At 36.1% G+C, this 27,534-nt stretch overlaps 1 protein-coding gene across 1 annotated transcript; it reads right to left on the bottom strand.

The window, feature by feature from the left end:
- Window positions 1-459: 459 nt before the first annotated feature.
- Window positions 460-7,934, bottom strand: LOC131432438 (glucose dehydrogenase [FAD, quinone]-like). The gene is made up of 4 exons (XM_058598707.1): window positions 7,765-7,934; window positions 2,176-2,482; window positions 798-2,116; window positions 460-735 (listed from the first exon to the last, which is right to left on the bottom strand). Exons 2-4 carry the CDS (start codon window positions 2,480-2,482, stop codon window positions 514-516), a joined length of 1,848 nt encoding a protein of 615 aa, XP_058454690.1. The 5' UTR covers window positions 7,765-7,934; the 3' UTR covers window positions 460-513.
- Window positions 7,935-27,534: the final 19,600 nt, after the last annotated feature.

The raw sequence follows: 27,534 nt of genomic DNA, 5'->3' as shown, positions 1-27,534 counted from the left end.
CCGGTTCCAGTATCGAATCGTTTCTCAAAGCTCAATCGTTTTCTCAAAAAAAGCCAAATCGAATTTCAGAAACAAAAGTTCAAATAAAATAAATCCAATTTTATCCAATTCTGACTTCCGATTCTGGAATTGTAGGATGATGAATTTTTAAAATTCAAAGCGATATAGAATATGAAAATCTCGAAAAACTTTAAAGTTGGACTCAAAAATATTGCAATTTATTCGTCATATGGCCATACGATTCGGTTTGGGTTATGCTGGTTCCTGAATACCGGCTCTTAAAGTACCTTAAATTACCCTAAACTCTAAAGTGGAAATTACTTCGACATATCATGGATCCGATTTGTAGTTTCGACATTACAGAGTAATGAGTGATTAAAATCTCAAATTGCTACTTAAAACGACGGACATTAGAATAAAGTCATGATATATTCGTATATTTTATATTCGTATATTTTAATGACTAGATTCGACTACGGTGATCATGGCAGTGTAGTAAATAACTTGTAATCTCTATGCTTCGTTAGAACTACTAACATCATTCGCCCAATGTTGTTTCACCATATCTGCTGCTTTTTCTCCAATCATATAAACCACTCCATTGGTGTGAGCGGCTGGTAAAAATGGCATAATAGATGCATCAACAACTCTAAGATTTCTAATTCCATAAACTTGAAGCTCGGGATTTACAACAGCATTAGGATCACTCTTCGGTCCCATCATGCAGGTTCCTGACTGAAAAAAAATATCAATGTTGTTCAAACAATCAGTTATCTACGCCATTTTCTATATTATACTTGATGTTGAATGCTGGCACCGATACGCTGGATGCAACACTTCCAGTAATCGTCACTGCGGAAAGATTCCTTTTCACAGCCATCGAACGGAATGTTCAGTAACTTTGCCCCAAACGGAGTGAAGCTTTTGGACTCGCCTATCCGCACAGCAAGCTTGATTCCCTCAATCATAGTGGACATGTCCTTCGGGTGGTCAAAAAAGTTACCTTCCATATGAGGCCAGTGGAAAGGATTTGAACTCTTTAGATACAGCCGGCCGCGACTTCGTGGTCGCATCAATACCGGGGCAATTGCGAATGCGTGCTTTCCTGCAGCAGCGCCGTAAGTTTTCCGGTAGAATTCTTTCGTCATGCCGAAGGTATGCCGCAAGGAACCACTTTCGTCATTGTTCACAGCGCCCGTTCCCAGTACAAGCTCCACGTCCGGGTAATCTGGAGGCAGATCCGAATTGTTAGTCTTAACAAAAGCGATTCCCTCGGCCCCTCCAGGAACGGTGAATGGGCCTTTTCGATTGAACATATAGTTGAAGAAATTCTCGGGTCGACGCATGTCACGTTCACGAATCGTGACTGGCTTATTGACTGTGAAAACTAGTCCGGATAGAGTGGAGTGATCTTGCAAATTGTAGCCTACTTTCAAACTTTGGATAACGGGAATGTTTAAGGATTCTAGGTGCTCGCGTGGACCAATGCCAGATAGCATTAGGAGTTGCGGTGATGCAATTGCTCCTGCTGACAGTATTACTTCCTTCGTAGCTTTCATATGATATCGCTTCTTACTCTTCATGAATTCAACGGCATACGCAGTTTTCGATTCTGGATTGATTAAAATCTTTGTGACCCATGATTTCATTGAAATGTGCAAGTTTTGTCGATGGGCTATTGGTCGTAAATATGCTCTGGCGGCACTGCAGCGTTCGCCATTAACCATAGTTGCTAAAGTTTTATAGAACCCAAGTTGAATTTTATCATTTGGATCGATTTCCTGGTAACCTAATTCTTCGCCAGCCTTAATGAACTGTCGCAGCATTGGTGTTTCATAGGAACTTTGCTCGATGTGTAGGTACCCAACCGGGTTTGGTTTTTCACCCTTGATCTTCTCAGCCTTCCGAAAATATTTGACAACATCTTTATAACTCCAGCCGTAGTTTCCCTTCTGTTCCCACTCATCATAATCTCGCATGTGTCCTCTACCGTAGAGCAAAAAGTTTATCAAACTGGTTCCACCCAACCCTCGACCTTTTGGCCAATAGCAGACACCGTTCTCTAGCCCCAAACAAGCATTGTTCATTGGGTCCGCCCGATAGCCCCAACTGAATCCTGAAAAATGGAAAGCAACATAACAATGCGTCTCCAAAACTAGTATCAAATTTACTAACTGGTAGCAGTGGTCAGTCCCGCCGTCAACGGTACACTAACGATCACATTTTCCTCATCGCCAGCTTCCAGCAGCAGAACGTTCCAATTTTCATTTTCACTAAGTCGATTTGCCATTACCGAGCCACCGGAACCGGCACCGATCACTATGAAGTCATACTCCCTGCGGAACACGGTGGTATCCGGAATTCGGGATGAGTGGTTTCCGTACATAAACAGAAAGCTGAGATCATCGAAGACGTTTTGGAAAGGACTTTCGGGCACGGCATAGCTGATACTGAAGAGTAGAAACAATATTTTAAGTAGCATCTGTAAGATAGGGAAGATAGAAGTGTCAATCGGTGAAATTTAATGCGGGTTTGGAGGATAATATTGATTATAAACTACTTTTAAGGGTCTTCAAGACTCATGAGTACTGATTAAAGGTTTACAAGAATTTTCTCCCACCATATTAAAGTTGTTGCCACAATTCCAATTTGAATTGAACCACTATAAAAATCAATAAATTATAGCTATCCAGCTTCCACACATCACAAAATAATGAAAGTTTGAATGCAAATATCGAATAAGTACCACTCAGTTTTGTACACTCGTTTAAGTATTTTTGAATGCAAAAACTGTACAAAAACATTGACTACAAAAACTGGACTCGGATTTTGCAATTAGGGCTACCACCTTGGTGTTTTTACACCCGGAGGACAATTTCCGGTTCTCCCGGTGAACACAAATTTCGCCGGGTGATCACCAACTGTTCACCAAACTGAATTTTTATATGACGTGCGACGAATGTGAAAAATTCTAGTCACATCCCGATCAAAATTCTGTACTGTAAGATGCTACATTACATGAAAAATATAGTTGGGAAATAGGCATAAATCTTAAAATAAAATTATTTCGCTTTGATCATAGTCACTTTTTGACTATTTTAAAGTAGTGACTCAATTTTACTACTTCAGGTGTAGAAAAAAGATGGCAAAATATTATTAATTACATTTTATTTTGTAAATTTTTTTAGGAAGGAAAAAGATAAAACTAATAAATGAAATCTAAGTGAGTTTAACAGAGGTCTTCAATATTTTGTAAAATCGTTATATCTTATCTGCAAAAAGATGAGTTATACTACCTTGATCAAAAAGTTACCGGAATCACCACCGTGTGGCGCTCTCAGTCACTCGATTAGATTTTCTTAGGTTGGTCCATCTGTTATTGATATTCTATTGGCACAATGACGCCAAAATGAAATGAAGAGACGCTGCTTGTTTAAAGATGATACTTTAAGTAAGAGCTCTCAAATCGGTAGGAAAAGTTTTATTCGATTTTTTTTAACGATTTCTTATAAAAACGGGTAAATTCATTTGAAAAGTTTGAAAAGTAGTAGCAGTTGAAGGAAATGGTTTTACTTTGAGGTGGTAACGTTGATCATAAATTATTGTGCGAAAACGAGCGTTTATTTAGAATGGAGCATTAAACTTGGTCCAATACTATTTTTCAAACGCCCGGATATAACAAATAAAGTATCCAAAATAAATAGTACTCGAACGTTATACATTCTAGTACTCGAGAAATCAACATTACACTGGATTCTGTTTAAAAAAATGTTGATCCGAAAAATCCTAACCTTTCCCAATTTCACACATTTCTAAGGATTTTTCATATTTAATCGTAGTTTACACTAAAAAAAGTAGTAGTAATCACTTGGAAACCGATTTTCTTCTACTTACCCGAGTTTACTTTCATTGCTGATATCTATTTGTACTATTGAATAAACGAAAAAAATGTTTCAAATCACTACAGCCGATATAAAAATTTACGGAAAAGCCCTCCTTTTCTTGGTTACATTTTTCATTTCCAATGAATGTGAAATGTGCTAATCAAATTTACAGCTTTATACCTAGACATTTGTAAAAGTTTCGCTGTGACTGTGTGTGTCCTCGATTTTGTACAATTCTCTAAATAGAATTGAATTTGCAACAACCGAAAAAACCATGTCGTTATCAGTCGAAAAAGAAGGCGATGCTCACAGCTTTCATTGATCACAAAGATGTTGTATATCACGAATTCCTTCCACAAGGCCAGACCGTCAACGAGGAATATTATTTGGGCGCAATGAGATATTTGCGTGAAAAAATTCGTCCAAATGACCAGATTTGAGGGCAAACAACTCGTGGATTTTGAACCACGATTACGCACCGTCACACAATGCCATCGTTATCCGTGAACATTTGGCTGAAAACGAAACGAATAACATCCAGCAACCACTAAATTCACCTGATTTGGCTTCCTGCCGCCTTTTCCTATTCGGTCAACTCAAGAAACCGCTCCGTGTCACGTGTGTCAGCACCCGATATGAGATTATGGAAAAATCGCAGATGGCTCTGATGACCATACCGAAAACAGAATATTTAAAAATGTTTCGAGGATTGAATCAAACGCTGGCATAAGTGTGTTGCAGTCGATGGGGAATACTTTGAAGAGGACAATATCGATTTTGATGAATAGTTTTGTATTTTTATTTTTTTCTGAATAAATTCCGAGAACTTTTTGATCAAGGTAGCATGAGAAGAATATAAACGATTATAGCTTAATTTTTATGTTGTCATCAGTACAAAAGATAATCAAATAGAGTAAAATATATTTGTCAGTTTTGAATATTTTATTTCCCATCATAACCCAATCCCTCTCTACACACACGACAAAAAACTCCGGGAGAGGACTGAGGATAGGCGGTCACCCTATTTGCAATGCTAAAATCGTTCAAAATCATCTATTTTTCAAGATCCGCGATAAAAATAACATAAAATGTAAAAACCGGACAAAAACTTATCCGGTTCTTCCGAAATAAATTGTTTCAATCCGGTTCTTGAATGAAAAGTGCTTCTGGTGACTGTCGCTTTAATAACTCTCTGCTTAAATGTTGAGACTAAACATCGACGAACGTTTACTCTCTCTAAGAAGAAAATTTCTGAGATTCTCTAAAAATATGTCTCCAGATTTGAAATACCATCACTAATAAGCAACAATATGGCCTTTTAGGGGATTAGGGCTACTTCTTATGCTTTAGTACTAAATGCATACAATCATTCTATTTTCTTTTATTTCAACTTGAGAGGTTTTAACATCATGATCTTGTGTCTTTCGGATAAGAAATTGTGCGAGGTCAAACCCAAGTAGGCTGCGCGATAGGTAGTGAGCTTTATCAGTTTTACCATAAACAATGAACTTTATTATTTTTCGTTTTCGACTATTCTGTATTCATCTCCAAAGGATGGTCCTAATGGCGATGACAGGAGCATTCACGACAACTCCTACTGCTGCTCTAGAGGCGCTACTGTGCATTAAACCACTACATGTGTTCCTAAACAAGAAGCATTATCTTGTGCATACCGTCTTAAGGTTACAAGGATTTGGAACAGTAACCCTTCAGGTTATGCTACTAGCCACACTCGCTTATGGTCTCAAATGGTTACCTGGGATGAGTATTTACTCGTTTCTAGTGACTTAACTCTCACATGCAGTTTTCCTTTCAAAACATTCAATGAGAGCTATCCTCTTCGTGAGGAATGGTTGACTGGTTATTTGGAACGACAATTTGATGAACACATAGTTTGTTATTAGATTTTTTTATCGTGACGTCATAAATGAACAAGAATTCATCCTTGACAGTTCAGCGGTACTGTTTACAAACAAGCTTAAACAAAAATCGAAGAACACATCTCAAACAATCATCTTTACACTTTTCAACAAGTGACTTTTATTTAATAAATCTCAAAAACAAACCGTATTCAACCGTGATCAAATGTTTTTAAAACTCTATTTAGGCGATATGGATCATTCAATTTGTCAACAGACAAACGAAAACATCTATGTTTACAAACAGTACTGCTGAACTGTCAAAATGTGTTTATTTGATTGAGGTTAACAGTGATGGTAAAAAACCTAATACGGACGGTTCTCTGCTGAATGGTCGTGCTGGTGCTGGTGTCTACTATCGTGAAATGATGCTAGAGCAGTCTCGTTCACTTGGTAAATACTGTGCTGTGTTCCAAGCAGAAATCTACGCGATTCTGTGTGGAATACAATCGGCACTTCAGCAGAGGATCTGTGGTAAACGAATTTATTTTTGTTCCGACAGTCAGGCAGCCTTAAAAGCACTCAGTTCGAATGATTCACGGTCGAATCTAGTGATCGCATGTCGAACTCAAATTGAAGACGTCAGCATTTCAAATGCTGTTTACTTCTTATGGGTACCCGACCATTCTGGTATTACTGAATATGAATGGGCTGATGAGTTGGCTAGAGCTGGTGCAACGAATGATTTCGTTGGTCCGGAACCATCTTTACCACTTTCAACTAGTTGGATAAAGCAGAACGAATGTTTGGAATCCCTCGAGTACCGGAAATAAAACGTTGACATAAGATTATTTTATCAAGAGGGGATGAAATTGATTTAGTAGAATAAATAAGGATACTTCGTTTTATAACCCATACCGGATATTTTTCAGGCGCAGAATCTATGAACGGTTCAACTCTGGCGAAATTTTGTCATGTCTTCCTTTCCTGATCTCGCAAAATTGCAACGATTACCTTTGCTTATTGCAGATTTATAATTGTTATTAGCTTCAATAGCTCACAGCTTTTCAAATTTATCGGGTATGCGTATAAAGCGTCCATCCCAACTAAATCGCCCTCCTATCACTAACACTAACTTTTCGTAGGATCTTTCTGCTATGCATGTTCTTGCAGAATATTAATTAGCTGAAAAAATCATTAGCTAACTTTTCGATGTAAGAAAACACTATGGACATAATGCACTACTTTCGATTCAACAGTATTTTCGGTTTCTAAATTTTTTCACGGTTATTAAAAAAAAGTTGTATTTTGTAGATCAAAAATGTAGATTCGCAATTATAATAAGTTGATCACAACTTTTGATGCAAATAATAGGATCTATTTTTAAGGAGGACATTTTTTAATACTTTTTCCTATATACTCCATTTTCAGCACATTTTTTTCCCTTCAGCAAAACTAGCAGATGTAGTAGATTAAGGTATTTCTCGGAATATTGGAAACATGTAGATCCCACGAGCTGCGAAGAGTCGAAACGTCAACAGTGTTAAAGCTTCGCTAAACACAGTAAGAACAAGTATTCTATTCGCGAGCATCTGCAACAATTCATTTATCGGAACTAGGAAGAATTTTCGTCCTGGAAGGCCCTGTTTTCGTGGCCTTTCACGACAAGGAACATGAAATCAGGGAATTAATTTCTATAAATTTCAAATAATCACCAAGACACACACTGGCACTTAAAATAGAAATAAATCAGAAAATACAATTGATTATCCTTCACTAAAACTACAGGTGTTATACCGCTTCACAAGGTCAATGCAAAAATATTGAAGAATGAATGAAGAAAACAAAAATTGTTGCAAGTAGAGTGTTTAATGAAATACTATGAAGTACCGATTAGTGAGATGAAAACAGCTGCAAATGCATTGAGACTTTTCATGAATTTGAATACGCATTATTATTTGGAATACCATTTCAACACTGCAATCACTTTATATATTTTATACTAGGGTTTTTTGCATCACCTTTCAACGTGTGTTGTTATTATCCATGCGATTACGTCACAGTACATGCACTATTTGCGATAGATTGTTCATGTCACAATCAACAGTTGATTAAAAATCATCTATACAGAACAATAAAACCGTCAACAACCGAACAAACTGCAGCTTATCACGGTCAGCTTCTTTCGATGGTTCTGATCACGCCAATGTTGCACCGACAACTAATGTTACTAGCTCGATTGACGGTGAACTAGGCTTGCATTTTTCTTAGTCGTCGCTAAAACCAGTGGCTTACGCGCACCTTTTGGGTTTATCGACGATCGCTGGTCTTGTCCCCTTCGGTTGGTCTGACGACTAACAGTAACCGTGTCGAATCTAGTAGTTTATGCTAGTCGCGATCAAAACAGAACAGACGATATGAGGCTTTTTAATCGGTGGGAGATTCTTCAATGCCAAGAGGGTAAAAATCGAAATCAGAGACAATCGGTGGAAGCGCAGAGTATTTTTTAATTAACTTCCTATTTCACGGCTTCTGTTTTCCGTCGCCTAGTTGATGGTGTTGATTAAGTTGATTTAAGCTGATGGTTTTATTTTTTACAGATCATAGCACCATTGCACCATTGCACTATATTAGCGGAGAAGATTCAGCTGGCTCATTGGTATTTCAGTTCTATTTTTTTGAACAAACCGGATCGATTGTTGACCCTCCGTGTTAAATGTTGGACTGACCCTCAGGCCGTCAATTAATTTCTATCAACAATTTTTCACGGCTTTAATGATCTAACGAAATGTCTTGATATCATGGCTTGCTGGGACAGATATAGTAGGCGAGTCATCCTATTAATAAGTTTCACACTTTATGTCGTTTGTGCTTGTTGCCAAACCTAGCCCTGCTGTCAAACCATTTTTAACAGATCTAAGTAATCTCTTAGTAATCTCTAGTCTCCTTTTGTTACAAAAATTTTACACTTAATTGTCAAAAGATTAGCATATGAATGCAAAAGTCGGATAGGTGCAACTTAAACATTTTTTTGCAAGAACTGGACAGCAAAGCTTTGAATGCAAAAACCGGGCAAAAACTCAGTCAGTTCTTTTAAAACAAATGTATTTATCCGCTTCTTGCAATCAAAGTTCTTACCGACAGCCGCTGTGGAAGAGGCATGGTTTGTGTTAGCCGCACTTGTGGGTTCTTCCGCGAAGGAAAGAAGAAACACCACGCTAACTGTTAGAATTGCGTCTTGTAGATTTTGTGGACTTGTAGTTTGATCAAGGAGTACTACATTCAGTACCCTAGTCACAATTGCCAAGTTGCACTTCTAAATGCGCTTTCGGATAGTGCAGAGGTTAGTTTCGGATAAACACTGACTGTCAAAACTTAGACTGAGACTGAAGTTTATTAAAACAAAAATAGAATTTATATACAAATGAACTTAATCTAGTACTTCTATAATGAGACAGAAACTTGAATCAGATAGAGGTTTTTACATATACATTCATATTTCGGCTCTACGGCCTTCGATGGTACCTAGCCTTCGACCGAGCTAGTTCGGTCGGCCCTTATCTTTCTTCTTGAGCTGAGCAATAAAAAAGTATCAGATACTGAGTCCAAACGGCGTGTCGGCTCATACAAAGTTTCATCCCTTGAAGAGGGATGAAACAAACAATTCATGTTTATTCAGGATAAGGTCGGATAAGGTTATAATCAAAGTTACGTTTGGTCTGTGTTTATGACTCAAGGGTCTGCTCATTTAGTTTATGACCTTGTTTGTTCTATATCTATGGTGCACACTTTATTTGTTGTACAGTTCCGCGTTTTGAGTCAGAAACTGATTTTTCGTGTCTTGTAAACTAAAGAAATGTACCCGAATTGAATGAAATAGATTCTGATGAATTAATCGTAACGATCGTCATCGTTATAGTTTGTTTCTTTGTTAAGGATAACCTCATCTATACTGCGTTCCTACAGCGGCAGTTTGTAATAACTTTGTATGCAAAAACCGGATGAAAACATTTGTTTTGAAAGGGCCGGCTAAGTTTTTATCCGGTTTTTGCATTCAAAATTTTTCAGTCCGGTTTTTGCTAAAAAGATGTTTTTAAACGATTCTTGCATTGCAAAATCCGTGTCCGGTTTTTGCTCTCAAGGTTTTTATCCGATTTTCGCATTCAAAAACACTTAAACGGGGTTTTCGAACTAAGTTTCACTTATCCCACATTGCTTTTAGTAGTTTATATAAAGGATTGATATTATGTCAGTGATACATCACATAACTGTTTGTACTTGAAATTTGACAAACTCATTGATTTTTTTGGTTTGAAACAAATAAGTGTTTTGGAATCTAGTTTATTTATTAGATACATTAATGGCATAAATCAAGTACATGTTCACTTGTGGCTACTAAGTTGCACAAATTGGGTAGAACCATATAGACATATAGAGCAATTAGGCGGAAGTTATTATTATTAGCGTTGTGTTACATTATTTAGCCTTGGTTTTAATCTTGAGGTCATTCGTAGAGGTTTTAAATGGAAGTTGACGAACAGAGTTAGACTGGTTTTCTTTACGTTTCGTCTTAGACTCGTCAGTGCAGAGCAGTTCAAATTGCACTGCTTTGTGCAAACTTTAACAGTTCAATTTGAACCGCTAAGCAGACGTAAAGTAAATACTATTTGCAAAACACTTTTTAATTGGCACCGAAGTGCCATGTCTTTACTGACATGCTGAACGAAACACGTTATTTTCGGCTAATTCAGGAATTGTCATTTCGGGGTAAACCTAAGTTTGTGCTTAGGGCACATAACCGTTTTTATTTTTCTCAACGTTACTGATCTGCATGCAAATTTAAACAGTTCAACTTGAACCGCTAAGCAGACGTAAAGTTAATGCTATTTGCAACACACTAAGTCTAAGTCTTAGACGAAACGTGAAGAAAAGCAGTCTAACTGATATGTGTCACAGCACTAATATTTGTTAAGAGAGAACCGGATATGAAACTGTTCAAATGAACATATTGTACAGTCAGTTAATAAAACCGATCTGGAACATAATCCTTTCAGGTTTTTGATTTGGTTTCACAAGCAGTAATATGAATGATTTTCACATTTGTTACAAAACACATGAAATCACTTGTCTAACACATCCAACAAAAATAACCGTTCTGTAGCAAATTGTGAAATATGACAATTTTAACAAGAACTAATTGCTACCTGGGTAATCGAAAGTATTAGCCGAAAATAACGTTTTTCGTTCGGCTCGAAAGCAAAGCAAAAGTGTTTTGCAAATAGCGTCTGCTTAGCGGTTCAAGTTGAACTGTTTGAGTTTGCACTAAGCAGCTCAATTTTAACTGTCCTGCACTGACGAGTCTAAGACGAAACGTAAAAACGGTTATGTGCCCTACGCACAAACCCCTAAATGAGAGTTAGACTGGTTATACACTGGGGTCTCTTTTTACGCGGTTCTCTTTTATGCGGTTTTTTGAGGTTTGTTTTACGCGGATTTCCGAAACTATGCGGTTTTTTTTGCGCGGATTTCCGAAGTTACGCGGTTTATTTTCTGTAAGTGAAATTAAAACCTCCTTCAAAGTAAAAATAAATAATCCTGAATCCTTATTTGTTTTATTACAGATAATAGTTGAATTCAGTTTCAGTAGCTCAATTAGCATCAGGTGAAAAGTTAACAAATGAAAAATTAGTAAAAATAGACATTTTCATTGGTATCTTCTGATTCATCATATTCGACCAATAGGAGAATGCAGTATTGTTGTCCATCTGTATAATTCATAGTGTTTCCATAGACCAATTTTATAGAAAGCGCCGGGGTCCACTAAGAGATTGATAGTACTTACTGTCTTTTCTTCAAACAGAACCAGTCTAAAAGCCGCGTGGAATCCGTCGTGTAAAAAAACTTATCCAAGAATTGTTCCATTGGGTTTATGCTTCCATATCTTCTTTTTTCCTTCAATTATCAGATCTTTTCAAAGTATTACTTCTGGTCCCTCTATTCTACTTAATTCGTCATTCAACAGTTATTTTCAGAAACATTCTCTCATAATTTTACTAAAAAATTATCTTATTTTTATCTAACTCTTGGATGGAAAGTATTTTGTGATATTTTTTTCCTTTTTCATGTTATCGTTTGTCTCTCAAGATAATTAAATGAATGACAGAAATCAACTATTACGAAAAGCTGTTAATATTACAATGTTAATAACAGAGATAGCATAGAACGGTATGTTGAAAAAAAAAGTAGGAAAATACTTGTTTGTTAAATCACCTGACTTCTGTTATACCATAGGAAAGACTTAAAGTAAATACACTATTTTTTTCTCGATGACCGACTGCCCAGATCAACCAATTAACCATTTTCCGTGGTAAATAGTGATAATCTGGTGGAAAAAATAAACAATTAGGACGTGCGTAAAGTCAGTTGACCTTTGTTTGATAATGTAAAATGGTTTGAAATAATCTATATAATACTTGAAACACGTACTTTATCTGTTAAATAGTGTTTTCGGATTATTTTAATCAAGGATGGCTTTTATCGTATCAAAGAACGCTCTCTACCAACTCTTCACACGATTCATTGAGAAGTTTTTATTTGTTCCGCGGTAGCGTTTAAAATTTTTCCTCAGTTTCCACGAACTAGAACTGTGAAGCTAGACTTCTCGGGGCTCCAGTATCGAATATTATAGAGTGCGCAGTAGTATACACGGCCTCTAGTAACAACAAGTGTTGGACTAATATCCCTTCCCATTCCTTAGTCGATCTACGTTCGGGCCTGGCCGGTGCCGGTACTGATAAAAGATCTCTGGGGTTATCAGAAAATGTATATCGAAGAATGATTTACCAGTCCTAGGACTGATCATTCTCTGTACAATTTCAGCTAATCCCGATCAGTAACGGAGTAGCAACCCGGGGTGGTCGCCTGGGCTCATATTAAAGTCGTTGTACATAATTCCAATAAGAATTGCACAATTATAAAAAGCGATATATTATTCATCCTTTGAATCTACAACTAGCAATACGATAAAGGATAAAAGTAGTTTGTTGTCATATTAATCAAGTCCCCAAGCTTAGTGGCATTCTAATGCAAAAAGATTTTTCGTGCTCCTCGAACGTAATTTAATGCCATTACTTATATTCTGCGGCCGGATTTGAATGTGATTGCATTGTCTTTCTTATGTGGAAAAAGCAGGTTGACATTGTTAATGTAGCTTCAGAGCGGGGTGACTAATGCGGTTGTGGGTTTGTTGTACCATTAGCATGGCATTGGGTTTCGCCGGTATGTGTCGGAAAATTTCTAGGTCACCAAATTGATATTATCATCGGAATTAATGTTGTTTTTGTGTATCATTCGATTAATAAGATCGTGATCCCGTGCTGCCAGAAGCCGTGCTGTTCGGAAGCTCAGATTTGATCTTCACTGTTCGTATATTTAGTGGCGATAAGCCTTCAGCGTCATGCCGTTTTGATCGAGCTATCTTGCATCATTTCGAATCAGAAGCCAGACCTGCACCAGTGCGGATGGCTGTTTTTGGTCCAATACGTGCCCCTGGCAACGGCAGCCGCGTGCCATTAACATAGACCGTTGTTTTTTTTTCAATCGTTAGATTTATGGATGTTTTTATCGGCGGCGCTTGCTAAAGAAAGGCGTTAACCTTGAAGGTTATTCATTCGTTAGCTGCGCATAAGGTCAGGGATGTTGCAGTTCCACCAGTGAGCTCAACATTTGATATAATTATTGCACTCTGAACGTAATGTGCTAGTATCCAAAATCGGACCAATTTGTAGGTAAGTGGTGGGATTTGTTTGCGCAATCTGTTCAAGATCGTTGCCACCGATGAATAGCGTTAATATTCACGATGTACATAGCATTTTACGACATTTTAACAGTGTGACACATGTTCAAACTAGTTCTGAGACCTAGACCAGTCGACTGCGCACATTCTATCGGAACTGGATTGGCATAGAAAATTGCTCAGTGCGCACAAGAACTTATAGTTGCTTAAACCGAATACCGGAGGTGCGTTTATCTTTTGGACTGACTTTTCTTAACTGGTAGAATATCAGGTCCAGGTGTTTGGTTCAGTAGGCCATTACAAAGCGAAGCATAGCAGAGTCAGGGTACTACATTCCGACGCAGAACTTGACCTTCTGTTTCAACAGACTTCGTAGGCAACTCGTAAGTGTACAGGCCAGTGCAACGATTCTACAGATACTAAGAGTCTTTACAAGTCAGGACTCGAACATTCAACATCTGAGTTGTTAGATCAGTGTCTTATACTCTGAACCGCCGATCTGAGTTCAGTTAGCTATTGCACAATTATATATTCACAGCAGGCACTAGATTTGAAGTTGTTTGATGCAATGCATGGGGATGTAAGTCACTTACTAGAACCATAAATTTATTATAATCATCAGCAAAGTAATTTATGTTGATGCTTGATGCTTCAAATAGAGTTTCATATCGGTTGGATGCTATTTCTGATGTATCAGGATTTAGGATTATGTAATGATTAAACTGAAGAAAATATTGCGAAATAACTACGTTAAAATTATCAATCTGGTATTTCCGGGCTACTTTGATTGACGCAACGGTTCTGCACATTACGAAAAACTTGTTCGAATTCACCTACCGGTGTAATGAAACCTTTTCTCTTTAGAGACCGCCCGTAGTGTGCTTGGGAATAACAGGATGTTTCACATTGGGATTTCTGCAAGCTGGTTAATATTGACGCCTCCTACGTCAAAAAGCAGATCTACTTGGGAAGGTAAAGATTGTTTGTTCGGAATTTATCATGTGTTTATTGCTACTGAGACCGCTTTTAAATTTTATCGTGTTGTGTTATAATGTGTACTTCTATGTCTATGAGATGTCCCGGGCCTAACAAAGAAAAAGCCGATTTTTACCGTAGAAACTTTTTTATTTTTCAGCATAATCTCCATCTAGAGCACTACACTTGACTCATCGGTCCTCCAACATGTTGATGCCCTTTTTCCGTTGAGAAACCATTTAAGGTTTAGAAATAGATAATAGTCGCTTGGGGCCAGGTCTGGAGAATACGGGGAATGGTGGGCCAATCCGCACCGTAAATAATTCTATTTCACCGTTCAATGTTTTATCAGGACCCGAGACTCGTATTTTTCCATAGCTTGATGAAAATTAGAGCCCGTCTGACACGATCAACTGTTATTCAAATACTAGTGGATTGATTGTCAAGAAATTTGGCATTGGGCCATCTAGAGGCTTGTTCTCAACAAAAAATAGTAGGACAAAAATGTTCACGGTATACATTAAAGCAGAGCGAATGAATCAGTCGAATATCAATGCGCATTTTTTCATCGATATATTGAAAATCTGAGATATTTGGCTATAAATAGTGTCTAAAATATGATGAATCGAAGAAATTACACCTCAGAACCTCTTTGGAAACAAAAACTACTATAGAATCGAGTATCAACAGGCAAATATCATTGTGTATTTTTTTGTGTCATTTTCGATTTTCGGATCTTCGGTTGAATATCGACTCTGCACAGTATACGGGTTTTCACTGGAAACCGAAAATGACTGAAATGGTAAATGAAAGAACAATTTCGAAACTACCCCGATCAGATGCACATAACAAAATCGTAACACAAGTATATCAACAGTTAATATGTATAACAATTTGTGTTTATTTGAGATATTTAACAAATGAAAACAGTTGAAAGTTAAAACTTATGATTGCTATATAATAACAAAATCAGTTATGATGTTTTATTTTCATTTGTAAGACTCATGATGAAGTTCATTAATTGAAAAAATGAGTTCTTCCGTTGCTTTATATTAAAATATAATGATCAGAATTTCAAAAATCTAAAATAAGAAATCAGATCACTAAATAAATTGTTCATTTAATTAAAAAAATCATTCAACAATTTTGGATTGAAACGATGTTAAACGTTAGCTGTAATATAGTTTTTCTGTGTTAAATTTTCTATTTAATTTAATTCAACTATTGTTATAAATTTCTGCTTTCGGACTTCGGTAGTTATATCAAATTCAATAATAATTGTGATACAAACTTTTCAAAATCTGTTACGATTTTGTTCCCGCTAGAGTCTTTTGATGTGGAACACATCTTTATTTTCTATATAGGGGTGCAAATCAGAAACTCAAGGAATAATACACGTAGAAATGTGGTCAGGTTTTAAACACTTACAGCTCAGTCTATTTTGTATCAATTATTAATATTATTTCATTATTTGATTGGAAATATTTTTAAGATTTAATTTGAATGTATCAAGCCACGTATTTTCAATTAAAAATGAATTTTGATTTGTAGCGAGCAGTGTTCTGTTTTGTCTGCTAAAAACTCCGGCATATCGGATTTCTCTGCCATAGACGACGATTTTGGAGAAGTAAGCGATATATCAAAGGGAAAGCATCGCTCTGATTGGTTAATCGATGCAAAAGCGAAGCTGTTGAAAGCACACGAATCTATAAATGGAAGCAAAATTATAGCTAACGTTTCAGTCCTACGCGTAGCATGCTAGAGGTAGGTTGTTGCTGGACAGCAAGACAAAAAGTGCCATAAAACGATTTGAAGCTTGAATTGGTATGCTCTGATCTTGTGTCATGCAAGCTCGGATGAAATTTTATGTTTTGTCGTTTCGCCTGAGAAATTGACAACTATCCAGGGTAAATTTTGAGTGCTTAAGATGAATTTCTAATTTATATAAGATGAACTCGATTGATAATGAGAAAAAGTTCATCGCTTCAACCTAAATCGCAGAATGGTACATGATGATGATGATGATGATGGTCCCGCCTCATACCCCTACAAAGGTGTGAGCTGGACGATTTATCTAAATGATAATAAATATTGCATCACATATTGAAACTTAACGTTATAAAAATTCCTGCTTGCATACAAAACTTGAACACAAGCTTGGCGAAGAGAAGCTTGAATATCAAAATCGTATCGCAAGTATGTACAAATATACAATTGCATACATTTGGGATATTGGTGTAATTTTCGTATAAAACAAACAATGTTCGGTGTCGGTTCCTAATCAAGATCAATCTAAGCAGACTGCCGTGCAATTGCGGATTCAAAAGTGTGACGATTGATTGAACTGTTTGATTGTAGATCATTAGAAATTTTGGTTGCGTTGTTCCATATCAATGGCTCGAACAACTCCATGGGGCTGATCCTTGTAGTTTTTTGTTATGATTTTATGTTATTTTAACAGCGTACCAGCCAAAAACATTTCAAAATTTGCTACAAAATATTTCTGAAATAAATTACTCCAGTTGTTATAATTCTGTTATTACCATCTGATCGGGACTGCTCCGTTTATGTCGTTGATTGGACATTAGGGTACCAATATTTTAGGGTCATCACTAATTTCGTAAAGTGGTACCACTCACCTATCTCCGAACTTTTTTTAGCATTATCGCTTTACGAAATTAGAGAAGTGTGTGTGTGGGCTTAACCTATCCCAAGTTCCACTGTTTGGCAGCGGTTTACAAAAAAAAGATGTTTCCATGTGTGTTGTGTATACATGCAAATAACTTCAGTCCAGGACTCAGGGAGGTGTTGATTCAAACGAATTCCGATTTCGTATACAAAGCAAATCGTATTCCACCAACCCCGCCTAAATGAAATGTTTGCATCAAATGGATTCAAACATTACAGAAAGACTTTCGATCCCTTGCAATTGGCAAGCAATCAACGCGTATTCAGTTTATGTTCTTCAGTTTTGCATGAATAATTAACATTTTATAATTTTCCAATACTCGAGCTTGCATTCAATTTTTTTTTTTCAATTATATAATTTATTAAGGCACACTGCTTAAGCTGGCTTGCATTCAATGTTTAATTTCTTACCATATCGAAACCTTCCAAACCTTCAGTTATTCTGAAAAGCCAATTACACGCTTGGATCATAGTATGAGACTGCATTCTTCTGAATATTTTTTCTGTGGACTCTTATAATAAGACTATAATTATTATTTATACACAGTGTTGGAAAAAAATCAAAATCTTGAAAATCTAAAATTTTTTACAAGTGATTTTTAGACAAAAATACTATCGATCAGAAAACTCATTGATTTCGCATGGCAAAAAATCAGTTGTGAAAAGTTCACTGCGAACATTCTGCTCGATAATATTCAAGAAAAAAGTTCGCAAATTGAATATATCTGATATGATTCTCGCAGAAGGTTTTTGGGAAATGTTCAGTGTGCGTAGGGTGGTTTATAACTGGATCAATAGTTGTTATGTATTTGAAATTTATTCGACACTACCGTGGTGATGGAGTAATATCAATAATAAAAGTAGCAAGTGCTGTGATTGAGAACAGTTAGAATGATTAGAAAACATTAATAAAAACAATCACAAATAATGTTATGCAGCTGATTAAAAAATACTAGCCAATTTAGCTGAATAACGTACGCAGAAGTAACAGGAACGCAGACTACCGCTATGCCAATTCAAATGCATCATTCAAACACTGTGCCTACTGTGTGTTCGAGATTGCTGACAATTCTGCGCTCCTGTTCTATGAATCAAATTCATGCTAAATAGCAATTTATTGGGTTTAATCTAAATAGTGTAGTGTAATCAGCTAGCTGGAATTGAAACAGCCTTTCGTCGCTATAATCATTATTTGGAATGTGAAAAAAATATGTTTGTTCATATTAACCCCCCTACGTGCATGAAAAATATCACAGTAATTAATCCACAGTTGCGGTTCAATTGCGAATTTATTCAGAGGAGATTGTTTTATTGATGAAAATATAATAATTAAATATTGCACTTCTCTTCAATCACTTCGTTGTCGAACTGAAGCGTAGTGGAAATTTAGCATCGAAGTATCATCGGAGACTCTTCTCCCTTTCGATTATCTCTTTAGAGATATTTTTTTGGGTAAAAATTCGTCATCAAGTTTCACTGACACAAAAAATCACTTGTGAACTTCGAGGTTCAGAGTTTTGTGGATGCTTATTTTCCAGTCACTGAGTTTTTTTTAGAAAATCTCTTCAACTGATTTTTCACGAGTAATTGTGAAATGAACTTTTTCTGATCATGATTTTTCCAACACTGTAATACACAAAAAGTTATTCTTACGTCTTAATTTTGCTTTATGCAAAATGATAATTTATGAAATGCAAGAAATTAAATTCACTTCAGCAAAAGGACGTCAAGGCGAAATACTTTTTTTTAAGGATTTTCAATAATTTTCGCGTTTCAAATGAAATATTACATACAAACCAATCGGCATCCTCTCATTCTACTACTAACGCAGAAGGCGATAACACCCAGTCGACGCCGTTCTATTGACCAGATGTCGCTTTCATCTATTTTGAGTCAATGAGAATGATTTTTAAAAGCTCTGGATTATAGTGAAAAGTTATTCGATATAGCAAATAATTTTCGAATAATTTGTTTTATTGTGTCGTTCTAGAAATAACGCCGGCCACGTGCACAAAAAATTTCAAAAACAATAAAGGTGATTGAATGCGTTGTGAAAGAATGTAGTAGATTAAATAAAACATTGCCGAATTGCGATACTCTTTAAACATAAATAAAGAATGTGTGGTTAAATTTACGAATTATTTTTTTTAAGGAAATTGTTTCTGCACCAATTTGTTGAGTTTTTCATGATTGATAATATCAGTATTTCTTGCTAAGCTGCAATATTCCAAAATAAATCTTTGTACTATTTATGCAATTTATATTAATATAGAAGCTTTAGTAAAACCTAGTATACTGTTTGGAGTTTAAGATTACGTCTTTGTCTCACCCAATTTGTTTTATTTTCCTATTTGATTTCCTCAATGTATGTGACTGCTTTTTTAGACTGCAGTGGAGTAATGTCTTGTTTCTCAAAATGGGTATCAAAATGTGATAAAGGCATATTACGAATTTTCACGAAAAAAAATTGCTCATTGTTTGACTCTATGACTTTCGTGTTCACAAAAAACGTTATTATCTCGTAGATTGAAACCTAATCCCGGCTTATTTCAGTCTCAAGAATTGAATATCTTTTATTTTGGTTCGGGTTTTAAATCAAAGAAGTTTTTAAGCGTTTTTAATAAGTAAATGTATTACTATATTATTGAAAAACTAATATATATATATATATATATATATATATATATATATATATATATATATATATATATATATATATATATATATATATATATATATAATATATAATATATATATATATATATATATATATATATATATATATATATATATATATATATATATATATATATATATATATATATATATATATATATATATATATATATATATATATATATATATATATTAAGTTTAAGATTAGTGTTGTACTGTTACATGAGATGCCACCGTAATTATAATCATTTATTTACATGAAAGTGCAACTCTATAGCCATTCAGAATGCAGAACCGCCATTCAGCGACGATCGTAACGGTTCTCTGTTGAATGGTCGTACTGCTGCTGGTGTCTGCTGTCGTGAAATCCGACTGTCGCTTTCACATGGTGGTTTAAACAGATATCTACGTGATTCGGTGTGAGGTATAATCGACACCTCAGCAGGTTAGTTCTCCATACATGCTTCAATTTGTGGATCTTGGAGATCTTGAATTGAAGGATATTGTATCGTTTCTCACCCACAGTGGTCAGAGGGTTCATTGTTATTTCTGGAATAAATGAATCCTTTCTGTATTGACCCTGAATGGTTTTTGGAGTGCCGAATTTATTTCTGCTCATACATATTGCGAATCGTTCTGCATTCTAAAATTTCTAAATCCTCTTCGGATCTAGAGTTTTTTTTTTAAATGTCCATTTTGGCACCGGTAGATCGTTCTGCATCCTTTCGGGGAAGCTGAACGAATTTCTTTTGTGATTGAATTGCTGATTGAGAAGGTTCCCTTTGCACCAAAAATTTACTCTTTGACAGAGATTATCAATCTTGAAACTTCAAATTTAATAAAAATATGCGTGTCAGTAGTACTATTTACTGCATTGATATTGTCACATTTTCTATCAAAATTACGATGAATTACAAAAAGTAATTCTTTATAAATCATGCAGACTGTACATTTACGATCAAAAGGGAATCACATATATTTTTTTTAACTCAGAGAAATGCTCAGAGCCGTAAAAGAAATTCTTACTATGAAATTCATCCGCATAATGTCAGATCGTCTTCCAGGTATTAGTTAAAAAATTGATTGGGGCGAATATTTTTGAGTTCGCCTCGGGCGCCAGAAACGCTCGCTACGGCTCTGCTTTTGTGGGCTTCAATGAAGAGTAGAACGATAAAGGAGTTAAGTATTTTGTCCGAAGCTGCAAATCGTTATTCAAACTATAAATTTCTGGCGAATTTATTAATCAAAACGGTTTTGTATTTTTGTTCTGTATTCAATAACATCTTCCTTAAAATAATCAAATAAATAATAATTAAGAAAACTACAAAATTGATACGTTATTTTGTTTATGAGCGTAAACTTTGTAGTTTGCCATTTGAAGAATCGCAAAATAGATTGGGAAAAAAAGTGGAAAACTTAAGAATCTTAACTAATTATAATAAGACGTGATAGTTTCATGCATGACCTGTTTTTCATAATTACTAACAAATATTCGCTGCTTTCCATTAACAAACACATGCTGGACAAAATGCCCAATTACGAAAAAACATAGAAAGTAAACATTAAAACATACGCGAAGTCACGGATAGCTGAACATGGAAGTAGGACGATATTTAACAATAGGTCAACTTTATACAAAACAACACGGGATAAAACGCACGATAACAACGGGGTGAAATGCACCCCAAGAATCATTTTCCTTAAAATTAAAGAATATTTTGGTCTCTTCGTGACAGTAATACTATACATGTGGGAATTTGTTGATTATTATTTATTAATTAATTACAACATATAAACTAGAATTTTTTGAAGCGAGATACTAAGCATTTTGTCTCACATAATTTGGGTCACTTTGCTCCCATAAACATGAGATGACAACTTCGAGGATAATTCTATTTAATTTCGATTACATCATCTGTATTAAAAATAATTAATTAAAAACGAAGGATTTTGAAACAATGGGCACTAAATACCTAATTAGCACCGGCGATTTCTTTTCGAAAATTACAATAGTACTAATGAAACATAATGGTCAGATGATTTATACAGCAAAACAAGTCGGGTTTTGATGTTAACAATGACTTACTCGTAGAATATTTTATTTGAATCTAAGCTTGTCATATTGTAGAACAAAATGCTATCGAATTCAACACATACTACAAAACCAACCGAAAAACTTACTTTGGACTAGTCCAGTTATGGATTGATTGCATAACTATTCTATATAAGAAAGGCAAAAGCGAACGCAAGAATTGACGTAAATCAAACACCTCCGATTTGCTTCGTAATGGGAAACAACCTAATAGCAATAAACACGTTTGTGTGTGACACTGAACATAAGAACCTGTGGAGAGCTCTACAATATGTGTTCAGTTTCTGGAACTTCTGATGTCAGTTTCCAGGATTTAGTAGAATGAAAAGGTGGAAAAATGTGTAATCGGATCACATCTTCCACTTTGCAATTTGCGTCACTACAATATAGTAGTCATTTAAATCGGGTTTATAAATGAAAATATGCCAGTAAATTCTGCGAAGATTTTGAATTTCTTTAGCTCCATTTTTTTCCATTTATTTTTGTGATTTTGTGATACAATTTTTTTTTGCTTCGACTGTGACTCAGTCGGATCTGCGTAGTGCGGGTTGCTTTTTGATCTTGTTTATCGGAACCGATCTGAACCGAAACGATGTCCTCAATTTGAAAAGAACAGGAAATATGACGGCTGCGTCGAAATGTTTTGTTTTGATATGCTAATATAGCAAACTTGTTAATATTTCGATTCAAAGCTGTTTCGTTGTTCGATTGCATATGAAAGTTATGACCCCATATCTACATTTAGGTTGCATTACAAGGTGTTGGAATTTTTTGGTAAAGCGTCGCTAAAATCGTATAAATGCGAGGCATTCACCACTGCTTCCCTTTTTGATTCGGTACAATTGATCCAAGAGACAACACCCTCGTTTTTGTTCAGCACTTTGTGACGTGATAGTGACGGGACATATACTCATCGGACAATGTTGTTTTGCCATTCCAAAATAAATTAAAAGTACAGAAGTGATACGATGGTAAAAAGAAACTACTTTCAGTGAAGGCGACCCAAACCGGCTTTCGTCAATTAACTCTCTATATAGAGACAGTTCATTGGTGAGCAGCACTGTGGTGAAGGTCGCTACTTTTATTTTGCTCCTGCGATTTGTCACGTTTACAATTTACATGTGATTACGCTTATACGAGCAATCAGATGAAAGGATGAAATTGGCGTTTTATTGATCACTTCGTCCTTGAAATTGCTCCATATTGTTTTTGAATCAGAGCGATTCCATTTGAGTTCGAAGGACCCTTTATTGTGTTTTTTGGTTTAGGCTCAAATTTTACATAACTACTCTTTATAGTAAATCATCGGTTTGACTGAGAATATTATTTTCGAAATACAAAAGAAAGTTGCACTGTTTTTGCTTTTACAAGTCATCCTTCCTAAAAATACCATATCATAGAAAAAATGCAATCTTTGTGGTAATAAATTACCTTGACTTCTTGATCCACAAGACTCGAAAATTATGCCATAACGAGTGAAAGTTGGAGGTTTTCTGACATTCCGACATTTTCCGGTATATCCTGCACAAACGGTAGTATTTAGCATAATGTTTTTGTTGGCCTGTATATTGAAAATCTCACGTTCATAAAGTAAAATCTGGTTAAAAATTTAAAAAGGAAAAATTTTCAACAATTTTCAAGTATTCGATATTTTTCCAAAATATACAAAACAATTAACGAACAGTTTCAAAAAAATTCGTTTATACACTTTTCAAAAATAGGTTTACATGTGAACAAATTCGCCTCTTTTGGTTCGAACAAAGAGTTGAGCCCATTTTGTACCTTTACCAAAGTGCTGAATAGTAAATGTGTTTCGAATCAACGCAGATAGGGTCAGTTCGCTTTCATATCACATCCAAGTCAGTCGATAAAACAAAACCGCTCACGTTCGGGACAGAAGAAACCAAGTACAGTATTGTGTAGTGAACAATAGAACGACCTCGAAATGAGTGAACCGAACGAACAAAAGCTACCGCCGACACGAAATATTACAATTGTTGTTGACTTCAGGCAGTGCAAAATTCGACCTTCGATACGAGAACTTGAAGGTTTGCTTGGAGCAAATGCATCTTGACATAAAACGTGTGCATTTACTTCAATGCAATAAGACAAATAACGTTGTTTACATCTAGTTTTATAAAGAGTTGGATGCAATTCAATTCGCAAAAGACAACAATAATGTGCATTATGTGGAGCACGAGAATATTAAGTACAACATTCACGTATATATGGAAGATAGTGCTATAGAAGTGCGTGTTCATGATCTTCCCTCAAGCGTCACCGATTCATATATTCGCAAAACTATGTCCCAATAAGAAGAGATTCTCTCTATCGAAAAAGAAAAGTGGAAGATTTTTTTTCCCGGTATTCTAAATGGCGTACGTTTATTACGCATACAGTTGAAGAAGGCTATAGCTTCTTATGTGATTTTCGATCAAGATACAAGAATTCCGTGCAAATAACTTGTTACCTATGACAATCAGATGACCACATGTCAATATTGCAAAAAAGCTGTTCACTACGGAAAGCCATGTGATAAACTGGACAAGGAGACAACTACACCAAAGGACAACGGTGCTTCTTTCACACCAACCCCAAGCAACCCCAGTAGACTTGTGACAGCCACCAACAACAATGAAGCATCCCCTTCAACGAATTCATCATCATCCCCTATAGAACAAAGTACACCAGCTGCAGTTAACAACTTACCCTCCAACCAACCAGTAATTGCAACCAATGTACAACAAGGTGCATCTACAGCAACTAGCAACGAAAAGAAGACGGAAATCGATAACAATACCATCGATGTGGCGAAGGATGACTAGACGAACCACGATCGAAGTGCCTCTCAATCCTCGCAGGAGGGAAATGGAAGCTCCTCTCTGACAACGAGATCCAACTCAAAAAAACGAGATCCAACTCAAAAAAAAATATTTAAAAAATCGGCTCAATCAGCCACGTAAAGCTTGTACGGCCTGAATAAATAAAATAAACTGTTTTAATCCACCTAGTGGTGTAATGATGCCTTTCTCATATCAATCATATATAATACTGCGATTCTTGAAAAAATAACCGAAATCGGTTTGTTTGACCGTCTACTGATGAAAACTATCAATTGGAAAAGATTTGAAGTCGATTTAGAAATTTTTTTAACTAATAGTACTGTTGTTGTACCGTTGAATTCCACTATATCACGTCATTACACTCTCACAAAGTCACTATTTTCACAGTCACTATTTTTCCGAAAGTGTATCAAACGTTACAGATGTTACAGATACGTATTTCGGAATGCTATTTGCATCCTTCTTCAGTGTATCGGTTTTATAAGTTTATAAACTATAGTGACTGTGAAAATAGTGACTTTGTAAGAGTGTAATGACGTGATATAGTGGAATTCAACGGTACAACAACAGTGAGAACATTCTACTAACAGCTCAAACAGAAATTTAATTTTTTTAAGGTTTTTCCCCATTTTCAGTGATGGTATACAATTTTTAACCCACTTTATCCTATATTTCCGGATCCGGAAGTCGGATCCGCATGAAATTCAGGAATTACGTATGGGACCACAGGACCTTTCATTTCAATCTAAGTTTTTGAAAATCGGTCGCGCCATCTATGAGAAAAGTTAGAACACATATTTTCTTTTTTTGCACATTTCACCCCATAACTCCCGAACCGGAAGTTAGATCTAAATAATATTCTGGAATTTTTTATGGGACCTCAAGACCTTTCATTTGAACCTAAGTTTGTGAAAATAGGTTCAGCCATCTCCGAGAAAAGTTAGTGCACTTATTTTCACAATTTTTTGCACATTTTACCCCATAATTCCGGAACCGGAAGTCGGATCAAAATAATATTCAGGAATTTTGCATGGGACCACGAGACCTTTCATTTGAATCTAAGCTTGTGAAAATCGGTTCAGCCATCTCCGAGAAAAGTTAGTGCAAAAAAACGTTACATACACACATACGCACATACACACACAGACATTTTGCGTACTCGACGAACTGAGTCGAATGGTATATGACACTCGGCCCTCCGGGCCTCGGTTCAAAAGTCGGTTTTCACAGTGATTGCATAACCTTTCTATATGAGAAAGGCAAAAACGCAGATAGGGGGTAATCTGAATGATCTAAGCCTAGTGAGTGAGCCGCATGCAATAGCACTTCCCATCCAAACTCCTCTATCTGCTTCCGGCTCGAATCGTGGGATAACATATCGTCATGAAGGAGTTCCACCATATTCTGCTGGTTTTAATCGAATTGCTTAATTGGCGCTCTCAGTAACCCGATACTCTGAAGAAAACAGTCATTTATAAGTGGCACGATCATTTCAGAAGTGGCCGTGAGTCTGTGAATGATGATGAGAGAAGCTGTAGGCCATCGACATCGAAAACCTACGAAAATATCAACAAAATCAAAGAATGGATGACCGTAGACCGCAAATTGACTATTAGGAGTATTATTTGGGCAACTCGTGGATCTTGCACTACGATAACGCATTGTCACATATAAAGCCATCGTTATGCGTGAATAATTGGTTAAAAACAAAACGAATACAATTCATCAACCGCCGAATTCACCTGATATGGCTCCCTGCGACTTTTTCCTATTCTGTCGACTCAAGAAACCGCTTCGTGAAAAAATTTCGTGGTACGTCCTCATTTTCCGCGCAAATCAATCTGATAACGATAGGTTTAAAAGTGTAACAAAAACACTGTATTATACGTTTTCTTAATTTGAAATTTTAAATTTTGTGTCAGCCAGACCAACTTTCGAAGAAGACCCAGTTACTTACACTTCCTTCGCGTCCAATGATCTAGAATGAAAAGAGGACGAGTCGTCTTCGTTAGCGACCGGCTTACTAATACTGTTTTTGTTTATTGATCAGAGCAGCCCTAGAGCTGACCCAGAGTTGCCAAACAACTTTTGATGTGTTTGTTTTAGCAACCTGGAGTCGCTCTAGATCGGACTCCTATCGCGTAGTTTCGCTTTGGAAATTTTCTCGGGTCGCATCGCGCATCCATGCGAGTTTGTTAATTTTTTCTTTTTTTCATGAGTTGTTGTTTAGGGAGCGTACCACGTGTTCGTTTTACTCGGAGTCAGAGTCGCCCGCGTGTAGGTTCAAAAACGAAAACGGTATAAGACAGCTCAAGTGGAATCATGAGAAAAAAGAAAATAGAAAAAAAAGCTAGAGAGAATCGAGCAGATATCACTCCTCATGAGAAGTAGAATTAGAACTCGTAGTAAGTAATATGTATGCTCAGATCAACCGCCATAGCACAATAAAAGGAGGTCAAATCATATTACGTCCAATAGTAGATAGTTCGGAACTTGCGCCGATTTTCCTTTATTAACTTTTTCCATAAATGTCAGACCGTTTTGCAGTTGTCAAAAGTTTTCTTCCTACAAAATTATCTGTGATCCATGTGAAATGGTAGAGGATTTCGCGATTTATATTATATTGCGAAGTTTAATTTCTATTCTATTGCGGAGTTCAATGAAGTTTGCATAATGAGAGATAGCGAGTTATCTGGAAGCATGTGGCTTCAAAGCAACATTT

Source organism: Malaya genurostris, chromosome 2 (genome assembly GCF_030247185.1).
Source record: "Malaya genurostris strain Urasoe2022 chromosome 2, Malgen_1.1, whole genome shotgun sequence".
Classification (NCBI taxonomy): Eukaryota; Metazoa; Arthropoda; class Insecta; order Diptera; family Culicidae; genus Malaya; species Malaya genurostris.
This window is presented reverse-complemented; position numbering and strand designations above follow the sequence as displayed.